This window comes from Rhipicephalus microplus, chromosome 1, assembly GCF_043290135.1.
Source record: "Rhipicephalus microplus isolate Deutch F79 chromosome 1, USDA_Rmic, whole genome shotgun sequence".
Lineage (NCBI taxonomy): Eukaryota > Metazoa > Arthropoda > Arachnida > Ixodida > Ixodidae > Rhipicephalus > Rhipicephalus microplus.
In genome coordinates this window covers 254,496,499-254,512,151 of record NC_134700.1, presented here as the reverse complement: position 1 = coordinate 254,512,151, position 15,653 = coordinate 254,496,499, and the positions used below count along the sequence as shown (strand labels likewise).

Genomic DNA, 15,653 nt, shown 5'->3' with positions numbered 1-15,653 from the left:
ATGCTGGCCTACTTCGTACATCAGGAACAATAAAGGGTTACAACCGATAAGAAAAACTCGAGGTAAGGCTGAGCATGTGAATACAGGTGTAAGTCACTTCGTGTATGAGGAGGATAGGACAGGCAGTGGGGAGGTGTGGGAACTGTTTTTTTAAATGTCGCAGCTGTTAATATTCACAAAAAGTGATTGCCACGGTCTACTGCACGAATAGCAAGGTTGTTCAAGGGTGTAAAAAAAAGTTGGGAGCCTGTGTACTGGTCTTTCAAAAAAGAGAACATTTTTTTAGGCAATGTCTCCATAGTCCATGCGTCTGGATATCACATATGAGCAACCTCTACAAGCTGCACAAAATGAAATGCCAAGTGAAATACCTCAGTTGGGAGCTATGCTGGTAGGAAAAGGGAGACACCAACCATTGCATAAAGTCTGAAACAGTTCCTCTCCATTTTTTTAGCCCTCTACTGAACTTGTGGGAGTACAACTGAGATCATAGAAAAAATTTTAAAACAACATTGGCAAGACCTGCAACATTCATACCAGGACTCGCTTTATCAGGTTTGTAAAAGCTTCTGTTATATTAACAGTTACAGCAGTTCCTTGACTTGTGAAATCCCCAAATCTGGCATTCACAATCATCAAAAAGCTTTTGCATTAGCTGCAACAAAATTATTAAAAAATAAACATTCGAGCCTCTGCACTGCTGAACCCAGATGTTACAACATTTTCAAAATTTGCCTTTTGCAAATGACATACGCAATTGAGAGAGTGAAATAAATTTATTTCGCTGTAATGTTGAATGCCACACTCACCATCACTAGACTCCTCGCGTTTTGAGCCAGAGCGGTGGTGGGAACTAGAGTGCTTTGATTCGTCTGCAAAAAGGCAGAAAAATATGCCAGATGGTACAATGCATGACTCGGCAACACCAAGTACAACATAAATTGCCTGAAAACATTCGCTACATGAATATACCTTATGTTGTCAACTACTTACCTGATGCCAATAGTTCTTGAAGAAAGTGATATTCTTACACTTAGAACAATAAAACCGAACAAAAAATATTTTGGGAGATGACGTTTGCAAAAAAAAAACTTGAATTCCCGCTTAACCTTCCAATGGAGCTTATAAATAACGGTTTCTGCCTTTAGCCATTTTTGCATCCTACATGATTAGTATTAGTTAAACTAGAAGCAAAATCTATTACTAAAAGAAATTCACATTTGACAAGCCTATGTTCCAGAAACTTTTGTCCCCAAGAATACAGCACATAGACACGATTAAATTGTTTTAAATGCTGTGCTTATGCTTTCTCAAGTTCCATAATAACACAACAGCTGCAATCTGGAGGAGCCTTCGGTTCCCCTCGGTCTTAATTCCTCAGGATTCAAATCAAGTTCATGCCATGAACTAGTACCAAACATATTTGACACATACCTTTATTACTGAATAGATATAAATGTTCTGTAATACTATTATTACTGAATAGATATAAATGTTCTGCAATACTAAACAGTCTTTCCCGTCCTCACAGTAAAGTACCCTACCCGCAACTAGGCCAGCTAATTTACGCACCTTTCGGCAGCGGAGTGTTTGGCACGACTGTGTTTGTTGTCATAATATAATTTGGTGCATTCGTACTAAACAGCTTTTGTACATTAAATAGAAACTATAGAAAAACTCTTGTCCACAACAATGTATGAATAATAAGTGTTCCGCAATCGTGTCATGAGAGAACCATATCTAAAATCCACACAGAATAAGCTGGCACATTTGTAAGTTTTGCAATATGAAACACGAAGACAAAGCAATTACAAAAGCATATCACTTTTCAAACAACTCGGTACAAACGCATTCATGTCATAAAGTCTTTCATTTTTGAGCTTCTGTGAAAACACCAGTGAAAACAGCGCTGCAGCTCTGAACCATTGGCCTTTTTTTGGCATGCCATTGAGCTATTACATATACAAATGCTTGTCCTTCTTTAGTCATGACATTAAATGAAAAAGCCAGCAGTGTACTAAATTAAAAAACATCAACTAAATGCAATATTATGACAGCTCAAAGAAACTATCATCAAATGAAACATACTACAAATAAGGCCTCTCTTCTCACTTCCTTCTCTAATGTTTCAGGTATCTTTTAAACGCTAATTCTGTTTACACTAGTAGCTGTCAAAAGCAAGAATATATATAACTTACGCAGGATTTCCTTGAGGCTCTTTGTGAAGTCTGAAGAAAATACAGAGCGTTCAGCCCAAATGGTGAACACCCTGTCCACCTGCTTGGTGATGCGCTCATCTCGAAACAGGGGAGTGTGCTCGGGCAGGACGTCACTGAAGGACTCGATAAACTGCTGGACCCCTTTCCGTTTGCCATTTTGAAGCACATCGTTGGCCAAGTACAGCATCGTCAGCCGGTGAACAGGTTTAGCTGCACACAAATATTTCATTTGATTTATTGACCCTAAGGGCCCAAGAATGGGCATTACGTAGAGGGGGAATACAATACATAATACAACAAATGAAGAAAACCAAATATAAGAGGAACAAGCATTAAAAAGAAAAAAATACAATAACAAGCAAACATAATGCAAACTTAATGAAAAAAAAAGGCAAACACAGGGTTCAGTAGAATAAAATAAGCAATCAATAAATATATGACAAAGTAAAATCTAGCAAAATATATACATGGAATAAATGCAAACTTGGAATCCAACAATACAACTAGTATGGCAGGACTGCTCACTTAGGTAATATAGTAGGGTTGACTGAAAAACAGTTAATTCATTAATATTTGCAATGTTGCGTGGAAGGGCATTCCATTCTGCAGAATGGAATGCCCTTCCACGCAACAAAGGGCATTCCATAGTGGACCCACCTTGTGCTCGTGATCACTAGAGGCCGGATCTTTAGGCACTAAAAAAGTGTGTTTTAGGTGCCAAAGACAGCCAGGTAAAATACTGTTTTAGGCCCTCAAAATCAAAATTATAGGCACAATGAACTTCTACAAAAATTGAAATATCCCAAAACAATGACAACGGTGACTTGTATCAACGGCAAGAACCAAAAAAATGATATTTAAAATGGCAGAAAGGTACGAACGATTGAACATAGGCATGCATTTTCTGCGCTATCGCAGAATGTGGTCTTTCGTTTTATTGTCTAGCATTGTACGTCAAGTGTCCACCATTCGATTGACATTTTCCTAGGTCTATTTTGTTTTATTGTGGCTGGGAAGGGCAGCGCTAGAGCAAATGACCAGACCACTGATACCCCAGAAGAGAGGGATGCTAAGTCTAATCTCGTAGGGCCAATTTTTCCCCTATCGGTGAACACCTTAAAGGGCCCCTCACTAGGTTTGGGCATCTAGAAGTGACAAGTGTAATGGTGCACTGTGCACTCCGGATCATTCCTGTTAAGATTTGCAAAATTATATGTCGTGGAAAAATGCTCAATTTCTAATGAATGCCTTGCCCTTCTCGTGGGTGTGCGCCCCAATATCTAGGGAGTGACATACAGCAAGGAACGCCGCTCCTTTACGTTGAAATTAGTGCGCTAACGTTGCATGCACAGGCTCTTCATCAGAACTTCGTTATAGGTTAGCTATATAACGCTATATATATATATATCCACCTATATATCCAGAAAAACAAAAAATGCTTCGTCCCCTGATTATATCCTGTACTTTAAAAAGTACCTCATTAGGAGCGTTGCACATGACATTACTCTACTTGGCATGTGCGATTTGTGTGTTCTGTTCTGTAGCATGAATGAGGAGTACTTTGGCTTGGGCTGGCTGCTTCATATCAATTCGAAAAGGAAGTCCAAAGACAAAGGGAAAAGAAAGACAGCACTTTTTGTCTCTATGTTTTTCTTTCCCAGTGTCTTTGCACTGCTTTTTCAAAATCAGTATAATGAATGAACACTGAGAAAAATAACAAAACACGCAAACGGAATCTGTTTGTTATTATTTTAATTTTTGTTTTGAATAGCCTAGAGGTCTATTCACTAATCGTCACTTGTTTCGCATCCGCCTCAGTGGACCAGTCGCTATAGGGTGCTGGACAAGATGATACCATAACATAATAGTCATAATAATAACAATAATGATGATATTGATACTACTATTAGATCAAATAATAATAATAATAATAATGATAATAATAATAATAATAATAAAATCTCTAGCTTGGTGAAGGGCAGGTCACTCCCCTGTAATGAAGGAAATGCTCTTTCACTCACCCATGCGGCCATCGAAAGAACTCCCATAGTCCCTTCAGTGCTCTGCTAAAATGACTCAATGTGAAAACCACCTTCTTTTTTGTCTTCTCCATTGATTGTATAGATTTTCTCACCCTCGAAATATTGACGTATTATATCTCGCATCTGCCCTATGCTGGTGACACATGAAGTAACACAATTCCACGCTTATTCATAAAAAAGATTGACGTATTATATCTAGCATCTGCCCTATGTTGGTGAAACGTGAAGTAACACAATCCCATGTTTACTCATAAAAAAGATTTAGTTTTTAGATGTATTTATTAATGTTACCCTCAGAGATGTTGTGCCTATCGTTCACATCTTTCACTGATTGATGGCAAGCAAAACGTGCACATTACCCTAGGTCTGGTAAGAAAACCGTTTTAACACCCTACTACCCTAAGCTACCCAAAAAATTTTGAAAACATGCTCTAAATAAGGTAATTATCCTGCAATTGGCAACCCTGGCACAACATCAGAGATAAGATTTCGAGCAATGTTTGGAGGAGCTAGATCTTCTTTTTGGAGCAAGAGATTAAATGTACAGCAGGTTAAAAAATATATTGAATTTTTAGCATGATCTCTCATACTCAGATAGTATAACAAAGAAGGCTTATTTTTAGAAAAGAAAACAAAAATATTTACAAACCATTTAACATCAGCTAACTTGTGCACGGCAACGCTTTAATTTCAGAAAAGTGTGATGAACCACCGCACAGTGCTAATAATGCCCACAATAGATTGGAGGGCCGGTCAAATAATTTAGATAGGCGCTGAAAATGCTAATGTGGAGCTGCGATCTTGGCGACCTCGGAATTCGGGAGAATTGTAAAGCAGAAGCGAGTGGGGTGGCAAAATGGATAAAAAAAAAAACTGCAACATGTTTTTGATTATTGTTTCTCAGGGAAGCACAAACGCTTACCTGAGAAACCACAGGGACACATGGAAGAAACACAGCTAAAAATGATTGCCAGTAACTTGGAAAACATCAGCGATCATACTTGTACTCGTAATTACACGGAGCACACATGAATTGAACAAAATGTGCAGTGTCTCCTGGCAGCTTGTACTAAAAGCTTCTTCTGAATCTCGGAACGTTTTCCCGCAAGACACTGGTGCACTGCGGCGAAGGTGGCTGAACGAGCGCTCTGCAGGCAATAGACTAAGCAACAGAAATTTTTCGAACCACTATCTTGTTTTCTTTCACGAAGGGGTTAGAGTGTGTGCGTATGGATTGGATGATGATGATGCTCAAACTGCAGATGACCGACGCGCCCTCCATTTCTCGCTAAAATTAGCGCAACTGCGAAGGTTTTAGGAATGGTCCGGGTGTTTTAGCTGGAATGGCCTCTAATGGCACAACTGGCGCAGCTGTTGCACACCTGCACCGTCACAACTTAAATAATGCCTTGCAGAGAACATGAAAAAAAAAGTGGGCAACTAGCCAAACGTCACGACTTTGTAGAGAGTGGTCTTCTGCTTTTTCATTAGGGGGCCTCGATGTGCACGCTGATTGATTGATATGTGGGGTTTAACGTCCCAAAACCACCATATGATTATGAGAGACGCACGATGTGCACGCGCCTCACATCGAGGCACCCTATTTCAGATGCGAAGCAGCTCTTCGACTAGCCTGAGTAACGCTGTCCCTCCGTCCGCACCGCTTTCCTGAACGCAGGTGTTGGAGGGGTGCAAAGTAGTTCACGCCCTCCTAGCAGTGCGCGTTGACTTCTCTCTTCCTCGCCTGCCGCGCGCCACGTGTCAGCTCTCTCCCGCTTCACCCTCTCCACCGTTCGCGACGCTCGAGCTCACTTTTCACATGGGCATCATCTCCCCCGCGCCACCTCTCTTCATCTGTCGGCGAGAAGAAGCCGCGAGCCGGCGGGTGCGCGCGCCTCGAGAATGTCGCGGCGCCGACAATGTAGACAGCTCGCTGCCGCTGCTTGCCGCGCGATCGCGCCGACGGGCGGGACCTGGCGGAACGCCGTCGCGGCATGCTTCCCGCTAGTGTGCACGTATCTTTCCCGACTGTCGCCGGCATTGCGAGGGTTAGCGAAGCCGATCGCGTTCGTGAATGACGACGTCAACAACATAGACGAGGCGCGAGCCAAGTAAGCTGAACGCAAGCGTCGGCAGAGGAAGACCAGCGACACCGACGAGGTGCGAGTCGAGGAGGAGGAGAAACGCTTTATCCCAAGAGGGAAAGGTGCGGTGGTGGAGTGACAGAGAAGCCTACCCAGCTACCCTCTTGGCCCAATCCAAGATCTGGTCTTGGACCTCGTGCGCCGAGCTGCACATAGCAGCCTCCCACTGCTCCTTACTATTAATGTGTAGAGTAAATTAGGCGGTGGGTTTCGAGTGCACCCCCACATGATATGGTCTAGGTTAGCTCTTTGTTGACAGAAAATGCACAAAAGGAGGGGTCAAGAACCCCAATTGCGTGCCAGAATACAGACGGCGCGAGGGTAACACGGACGAGACGCGAGCCAAGCGCAAGCGTCTTCAAGGCGTCCCGCCTCCCGTGTCCTTGCGTTTTAAACAAAAGTTTACTCAAATAAACGATACACGAAGTTTCGCTTCAAACCGTTCTTCCAGCACCCGCGTCGACGCCCGTTTCAACCTGGACAACGCGATGCGCACCGCTGGTGCTTCGCATCCCATCAGTGTTCCCTTCGGTAAGATGGTTGAGAGTTTTTTTTTTTTTTTTTTCAGGTCCGAACAGCGCCTCTACTGGAGGTCGTCGAAATAGAAACTGGAGGTCACTGGCCTCTTAAGCTGTCAGAAAATCTCAGAGTCCAGGTATATTTTCCGTAATAATTTGCAAATGTCACCATCCAGCGACATTTGCAAATTACCCCCCCCCCCCCCAAAAAAAAAAGTACATGACACGCGTGACGTCACACTGCCCGTGCGCAGGCTAGAAATGCCCATTACGCGGAACGTAGTTGTCTGGCTAATTATGCCAGCATAGAAGAAAATCAGGAGATGTGAACCGCGATAGATCAGAGGTACTAAGCGCGCAGCCAGCAACACATGTGGTCGCCCAATGTGAGGGAAGAGCACGACAGCACCTGAGCAGGTGTCGGCGTCACAGCTGGACGTGCGGCACGACGGACGCAAATTATTCTGGCTTTACAGTAACAATCGCCTGATGTCTGCTCACACCAGTTTCAGAGCGCGCTAAAGCGCGGGGAAACGATCTAAAGCCACGTGTACGTTGTAAAAGGAGCAAACGTCTTTGTGCACGATATGCAAACGTCTAAAGCATTTAGACGAGAACGAAAACAAACGGGGCGAAAGGCCACAGCTGACACCACAAAGAACACATTTCAACACAATGTGGCTTGCAAGGAGCATAATGCCGACTTTTCAACGCGCACACTCTCGCAAACGAAGTCTATTAAAGCTGGTGGAAGAGACGTTCTACATCCTTTAAATATATCATTAGGCTGGTTTTTGAGCGTCACACAAAACATTGAAAGCACTCGGAGCGAAACAACGACGCTGCTCGATTTCTCGATAAAACAGCTTGCTTCGTCGCCCAGAGTAAACCATGGCTGCCTACGGACGTGTGGAGGCCCGCGCATGTTAGTCGTCCATTACAGCAAACAAATAAGCACCCCACAAAAATTGTTTGCTTTTTTTTTTTTTTCAAGTGTCCATTCAGCCGGGTCCCTTTCATTGCGCACGGTTTTGTGCTACGCTGGGCCGGTACGAGATCTTTAAAGGGGCCCTGGAACACTTTTTTGAGTAACCATGGAAACAATTCACTGGAAAAGCGTATTACCTCACAAATTGAACGCCGCAAAAATTTTAAAGAGTCCGTCCAGTACCAGCGGAGTTACAAAGAATTGTCACATGCAGCAGACACACTCTCTCTTAAAGCGAGCTCTTTGTGATGTACGCGCTGTTTGGTCGCGGCGTGTGGAGAGCGTCGACAGTCACCATGGAAACAAAAAATGCTTTTACTTTCTTTCTTTCTTGGGGGGGGGGGGGGGGTGCGGAGGGACAGTCTTAAAGTTGTATCAGTACTCCTTTAAGTACGTCCACCCCTCGTTAGTCCAACTAAGGCTGCTTTCTAAAAAATTGGAGAAGGTCTTGTGTTTATCTGCGGCGCTCCTTTCCGTCCCCGCAGGGACGCATCGTTATCATACTTTAGCTGCACCGCACCGTTCGTTTCGACCAGAAAAAAAAAATCGTACAACGCTGACCGGAGGGAAAGTTCTGAGAGCGGGGAAGAGTTGTATAGAGAAGCTGCTTCGCCAAGAGGTGAAAGCCAAAAGAAGCACGATTCACGCGTTTGCAGCCGGAGCTCTACGCACGAACTCCGGACACTTATCGTCCGGGTCGTTCTTGTTGTCCCTGCGTTGAGGCCGATAACAATCCACGACAGGGAGGCACTGCGACTATTTCCAACGCAGGTCGAAAATCTACCCGCGACGGCGTCTACGACAAGTATACATGCGCGATGACGCTGCGTTGCTGCACAGAACTGCCGCTACGCATTCATTGGCTCGGCACTGAGCTGCAGCCGCAAACGGCGGCGAGGCCAGGCATGGCGTCGAGTCTTCGTGGAAGTTAATCCGCGGCACATCAACGAAGACACGTGGCGCATTGTTTGCCGCTGCGCTTAATAAACCCAAGGAAGCAGCCGCCCGGCAGTTGACAACGGCCGCTCATCGACGACCAAATAATCACCCAGAAAACATTTACCACACTTCTACAGCTTCAATGCTGCAGTTGGCGCTTCGCTAACACGCTAAAATTGGACATCAGAGATTAGTAGGTGAATCTAAAATCTCCCCTTCAGTACTAATCCTGCGCTACATTGAAGATACGCTCGAACTGGACAATTTCAACGTGACGCAACGTGCGATTACGGGAAACGTGGCGTTGGGCACCGCAGCGTCATCAGCTCGTTGAGGCCCTATGCTGTGTCTATGCTTTCAACTTAGATGGCTTCATGGGCGAGTAACATGATCATCCAAAACAACAAAGGTCACTAAATATCGAAGGCTCCCGCAGATACAAACGCAAACGGTTGGCCGATATGTTTCGCACCGGTGGCAAAGCGTTGCTAGGAACTGACTACGCTAGTATTCACAACGTTTAAGTGGTTAAGTCACTTGAGACAACCTTTCAATCTCTACGTTTCTTCTTCGTTGCAGACATCCAGCTGTTCGTGTAATCTAATCCCGTTTCCCCGACGAAGCAGCGCAGATTTGCGAAGCACCACCGGCGCTCCGCAGCCGGCTTACAAAACCCCGATCACATATAAAGATACTTCCTATTCCATAAAGATTATCTTAATTATCTACGCTTTCGCATGATTTGACTTATCACTGCAATGCTCATTCATGAGAAGGATCACCGGCAAGTTTATTTTTCGATAGCGGATGTACGAGAAATGGCTAGCAAGTGCTCTTTTTAAAACACTGAATAGACATGCAAAAATATAAACACAGATATGAAAAAAAAACTTACATTTCTTTAGTACTTTCGTCCAGATGTCCACAATCTTTCTGTGATGCGCTCGATGGTGGATGATCCATAACGAAAGCGTCTGCACGCTGTCCTGCGTGTTGGTGACGGAGGTCAACTTCTTCACAAGGTTCGACTCATTTATCGACATGATGCTCGCTGTATCCTACTGATCAGTTCACGCAGACACCGGAGAGGAAAGGTATCAAGGCATCACACCACTCTGTAGATTGACGACGCGCACCAACGTTCTGAGCAAAACACACTCCTCGGAAGCGGGAAGCGAGCCACCGTTGCACGCACGGCCGCCTCAACGAAGGCGCGATGGTCCACGGCTAACACTTCGTACCAGAAACTTTTTGCTTCTTCGTTGTCGTCCAGTACGCGGGATGCTGCGGCGATGTTTTCGGGACAGCCGTGCACGGACCACTTAGCGCACGTGCTAAGCCTAAGTGCAATCGCGGCGGGGCTGCGAGGCCCCGAGCGCTAGTCGAGCATCGCACGTTCGGAGCCCGCTGGCGGTCGGCTCCGTCCGTAGCGTCAGTAACACCTGCAGACGCTCTGCGCCGATCGAAGCGGAGTTCCTCGGCGAAATTTCGATTCACTGCGCACACAATGCGTACGTAAAGAAAATAATAAATCTTGTTATCGTGCTTCCAAAACCCGACGAAAACATTGCCACCATTTTGAAAGGAAGCTGAGGCCCGAGTCCGAATATGCCCGCACAATGGCGCGATAATTTGTACCAAAATTAAAGATGCTCATATATAAAACTATTGTAACCTTTGTAAAAATAATTCATTCACGAGCAATAAATTTTCTTCAAACAAATTGTGTAGAAAATTTTTTTAGCAGCCGGACCAGCCAGACGAATTGCTTTTTTGGATTCGGCCGTTATCGGTGGAAGGAGTCGAAGAAGCAAGCAACTCTGTGTCTTTCCTCTCTCGGGAGTTCGTCAAAATGGTGTGTATTCTTCGACTAGCTTGTAGCAATCGTGGTTAATCTAAATGTGCAGATTGCGGAACTAGCGCTAACACGTTCACAAAGCTTCTAGGCACCCTTCTTTTAGTTATCGGATTTGTTTGTTTTGACTTGCGTATAGTATTACTTGCTTATTTTCGAAAGCATGGTAAGCACTTGGCAGGCGCTCCGGCAGCTCGTTTGTTGCCTCCAAAACTGTTTTCAAAGCCGGTGTTAACTTGCGTGCACCTTTCTTCACAGGGTCGCGTTAGGACGAAGACCGTCAAAAAGGCGTCTCGCCTGATCATCGAGAAATACTACACAAAACTCACCCTCGACTTCCACACAAACAAGCGAATCTGCGAGGAGATCGCCCAAATTCCCAGCAAGAAGTTAAAAAACAAGATTGCTGGGTAAGTCTTTTTTCTCATAAAAACTTCTATACATCATGATCTGTTGAAACTGCCCTGTCAAATGACGTGTACTTGTGTTGTACCGGTAACAGTGCAACAAGTACTGCTGTTTCAGTGTCGGCAGTACTCATGCATGGTGGCGTTTGCGGAGAATCGTTTCACGCTAATTACTGACGTGCAGATGATTCACGGCATTTTTTCTACTGTACGTTTCTACAGCTACTGTTGGTTAGTTGTAAATTTACATTCACGATGGTGGTCAAGTCAAATGAATGAGTGTTAAAAGATGTCGCGAAAAAAAAAAACGGCTTTGAACTCTTGTAAACGTGAACACTGGTACCGATCTCGCCACAGTTTTGTGACTCATCTGATGAAGCGCATCCAGCGTGGACCAGTGCGGGGCATCTCCATCAAGCTGCAGGAAGAAGAGAGAGAACGGAGGGACAACTACGTGCCCGAGGTATGAAGTTTGCTGTGTCGTGTGCTCGCAGTCCAGTTATTATGAACCGCGCATGGTTAAGTGTTGGTCCGTGGCCAAGGTACTTCGAAAGCGGACATAGTGTAAATGCTCTTGTGAGACTAGTAATGTGGCTTCACTAAAGCCTTAGCTGCCCACATTAAGTTGTGTTCTAAGCTGTGTTTCGTAGCATTTGACAGCAGGACCATTCACATGTCTCAGTGAACTGCCGAGGGTAGCTCTTGGGTAAACTTAGCAGAGTTGCTACAATGTGTCGCTGGTAGCGAAGTGCCAACCTGTTCTTGTCGATTTACAGTCTGCTGCTGCCTGAATTGTGGAAACATTTGTTCTTTTCTAATGTGGGGCATTCGTGAAAGCTTAAGCCAGCTGCGTCCACTGTTTTGTGTCTAAGTTTACACATTTTAAGCTCGCTGAAACGGAACATAAACTGTTGACAAAATAATGCATGCATCCATGTATTAGCATGCCACCCTAATTGATGTTACCATTTTACACTGGTGTCCATAACATAATACTACGCCGGGACAAGAAATTTGTGACTCTAGCTGCTGGTGTTTGTCACGCACAGTTACATATATATATAATTCCCAAGTGCATTTCACAACAGTGGGCAGCATTTTCAATGCTGCGTACCTTGGCGAGAAAGCTAGCAGAAGCACATCTCTGCTCTTTTAAACTTTACTGTAGCTCTTTGAAAGTAGTAGTAGGCAATCACATTCCAACCACTTAGGCAGCAATTTTACTGCAGTTAATACCAAAGTTGCGGCTTACAGTGTCTTAAACCCCTGTGTTGCTAAATCTTATTAATTGTTGAACAGTCAACTTGATTATAGAAAAAGAAACTTTTCTATAGCACTAACCTTCTTTTTTTTTTTTTCTCTCGCACAGGTGTCTGCCCTGGAGCAGGACGTCATTGAGGTGGACGGTGACACCATGGAGATGATGAAAGCACTGGTGAGTGAAGAGGTTTTTGTTTTGTACACTTGCATCGAATCAGATGGGCAGTCACAAGAGATGTAAGACAGGAGTGATATCACCACTACTTACAAATATAAAGTCTTGTTAAAGTACAGTGCAGATCCCTTCTAATCTAAGTTGTAGTATAAAAATTTCGTCGCGATACACCTTCTCAATGAAAGCTCCTTGGGTGCCGCCGTAAGCCCCTGTGGACTGTTGCTAACATGCGTGACCCCCCAAAAATGCAGTGCCGAAGCTGTGTACTGCAGTGCAATAGCCCAGAAAGAAGGGGATCCTTCTCTTCGTTAGAAAAGTGTATAACTAGTACCGCGCAATAATCAAAAGAAACTTTCAAAGGCTCAATATATGGAAAATGCGATGAGCAAGGGCCTGTGAATGTTTGAGAATCCACATATGCAACTGAGGTGATAAGTCAAAGAACCTTGGTTGCCAGCTAAATGAATACAGAAATACATCTCATTCGTGAAGGCACTGTTGCAGGAAGTTGCCAACCAGCCTTTCGGACCTTGTCGAATACGTGAAGCACGCATACAAATTTTCGTGTAACTTTTTGTTTCATCTAGGTGCGCTGTTTCTTGCTCAGTGTACAGACTTATTTGTGTGGAGCTGAACAGGACTCGTGTGGGCGCAAGGCACTGTAGTTAACTCCACCCGAGCGAACCCCAAGAACAAAGAAGTTTATGGACGAAAAAGAGAAAGAAAAAAAACGTGCTTACCATACGTTCTTTCTGTCGCGTGCACAAAGTCTGCCGACACAGCACACAGTGCTGGGTGAGGGAGGTTGTCACCCCCGCTTGCCCATCACTGTAGGGTCGCAGAGATGGGCCATGATCAGACATAGACTGCAGAAGCCTCAATATCCACACAGTTTTCTTTGGAGTTTACGTAATTAGCCTGCCTTGCGGTGCAAGCCTTGCGGCTTCCTACAATACATCTGTGTTGGTGTGTGTGCGTCAGTAAAAGCTCATTGTTCATGACAATCCGATAATTTAGACATGTTCTCCAGTGCTGCCAAACATGTATGTTTAATGGCATGAAACTCCTTAACGTGGTAATATTTGGCTGCAATAAGGTTTATTTGGATGTTGCTCAAGGTGCCCCAAGGACAAAGCTCCGCAAATGTGCTAACGAAAACTATGTTGGCAAACAGCCGAAAGGCCGCAGGACTTAACGATGTGCTCATTATCACCAATTTCAACAGAATCGCATTATTGGCGATGAATGCTTCAGTGACTGCAGCAAACTTGTTTCATTTTTCATTTACGCAACGCACGCAATATGCATGGGCCCTATCTATGGGGTAGATTAGTGGCTGGGGTCGAAGCTGCAACAAACAGTAAATTGATTTCCACCACACGCCTTCAGAAGTGTAGAGCGAGTCACATTTTTCATGGTTGTGCATTAGTGAGCCAGGTTTATTCAGCAGATGATGCGGTACTTAGTAGTTTTGTTTAGTACAGTGTCTCTGGACCATGAATTTTCGAGGACTTCTGTACCCCTTGCAGTGAGAAAGAGAAAGGCGGCGGGGGTTCTAACACAGCAGCGCAGTGTATGTGGCTGTTATTTACATGGGCCTTTGCAAAGCCTCGTTTCAAAACCACTGGTTTATATTCTTAGCGTAAGCAGTGTGCATGCCTTCGAAGGTGCGTGCATGCTAGGATCGTGTCGTTATTAAGCATGGTTTTGTGCATAGCGGAATCGGTGCTCGGTACCTTCACGACTTGGGCAATGTGTGCGCATTGCCACAAAATTCAGGCGTGGTGGAAGCTGTCGCAACTTCAGAGGCGGCCCGCATACTAGCATAAAACTCGCTCGGTACATGGACGAACGATAAGTTGCTGACCAAGCCTGGCTGGTGAAAAAAATATTGCGACGTGCACATGGTAGGGGTAGTGGCGGTAGCATGTTATAGAGGATGGGTTCAAGCATATGTCGGCTTCAGATATGGTGATCTTGAGCAACGGTCACAGTGTGAACGAAGTGAGGAAGGCTGAAACATTGAGGCTTTTTTTGCTGCTCTTAGATAAAATGACTACTGGGTTCACATGAATTTCTAGAAAATGCTTCACGTGATTCAAGAAAATGCATTACCGTGACAGACACTTGTTTATTTTCCTGCTACTTTGGCGAATTCAGCACTCTGTTAATTCAGTTTTTTTTTCTGGTTCCTTGAAATCTTGATTAACTATATTTTACTTAAAAGTAGAAAACTGCAAAGCTACGGAAAAAAAATTAAAATCTTCGTGCAGTAATTTATCAACATTGTAACTACATAATAGGACTAAATGGCATTTGATCTGTTTAGATTGTCTTCAAGTAAGTGCTGGTTATGATGTATCATAGCACATCATGAGTGATTACTGATTAGGCATGGTACTACTGCCCACTTTTTTAGCAATGAGCCGTGCATGCTTGTGACCAGGAACGGTGTGGTGACAAAGTAGCGGCGAAGCCTACAAGCAGCCAACACCGCAAAACAGCTGGACATTTCATTTTGTGTGGTTGGACAAACTAGATGGGATGTTGGGATGAGCGGCATCTAGACCCAAGTGCCCTTTTTTCATATTATAACAAGGGCTTACATTCACTTTTCCAGGTGTCAACATTAGGTTATCAAAGTGAACACCTTGCTACGTGAAAAAGTGTCCAAGCTTGTTGCTGGATCTACACGACCGAAAACCAACCACCTCACAAGGACGCCGTATAATTGATTGATTGATTTGTGGGGTTTAACGTCCCAAAACCACCATTTGATTATGAGAGACGCACGCCGTATAATACACTTCCCAATTTAAATACCTGCTGATCATGTGTCTTGCAGATTGATTCCCTGACGCGACAAGGAATGAAGGCGACTTATGCATTGCTGTTGTCTTTCTATGCAGGACATGGCTGGCATCTCTGGCCTTCAGACAACACCTCTGGGACCTTTCCGTGGTGGACAGCGCAACTGAGCTCTTTCCGAGAATAAATATGTAAAAAGAAGCAAAGTTGCCTTGCATTTCAAAATGTTGGGATAATCCAGCACAAACGCTGCCTCAATCATTTTCCAAGGCCCATTGCAACAAAATGTTGGGCCACA

General features: G+C 44.4%; 2 protein-coding genes across 3 annotated transcripts in view; one reads left to right on the top strand and one right to left on the bottom strand.

Annotated features, from left to right (window-relative positions):
• The window catches only part of LOC119186865 (uncharacterized), a 52,604-nt gene extending 42,267 nt beyond the window's left edge, over positions 1–10,337 (bottom strand). Inside the window, exons 1-3 of the mRNA XM_037435240.2 lie at positions 9,746–10,337; positions 2,199–2,429; positions 810–872 (exon numbers count right to left, since the gene is read on the bottom strand). Coding sequence (XP_037291137.2) covers positions 810–872; positions 2,199–2,429; positions 9,746–9,893 — 442 coding nt within the window. The 5' untranslated portion in view covers positions 9,894–10,337. The remainder of the gene's footprint in view (positions 1–809; positions 873–2,198; positions 2,430–9,745) is intronic.
• A 246-nt stretch (positions 10,338–10,583) lies between these two features.
• Positions 10,584–15,561, top strand: RpS17 (ribosomal protein S17). Of its 2 annotated transcripts, none has more exons than XM_037435224.2 (5): positions 10,584–10,705; positions 10,964–11,115; positions 11,470–11,575; positions 12,482–12,547; positions 15,457–15,561. In XM_037435224.2, exons 1-5 carry the CDS (start codon positions 10,703–10,705, stop codon positions 15,523–15,525), a joined length of 396 nt encoding a protein of 131 aa, XP_037291121.1. In that variant the 5' UTR covers positions 10,584–10,702; the 3' UTR covers positions 15,526–15,561. The 2 variants fall into 2 exon arrangements, with proteins under 2 accessions (XP_037291121.1, XP_037291128.1); XM_037435231.2 differs by having other exon boundaries at positions 10,705–10,871.
• The last annotated feature ends 92 nt before the right edge of the window (positions 15,562–15,653 follow it).

Bases quoted from the DNA above. Each gene is read 5' to 3' on its own strand.
- RpS17 (XM_037435224.2), top strand. The intron at 11,576-12,481 runs GTATGAAGTTTG...TCTCTCGCACAG, and splicing joins GGGACAACTACGTGCCCGAG to GTGTCTGCCCTGGAGCAGGA. The intron at 12,548-15,456 runs GTGAGTGAAGAG...CTTTCTATGCAG, and splicing joins TGGAGATGATGAAAGCACTG to GACATGGCTGGCATCTCTGG.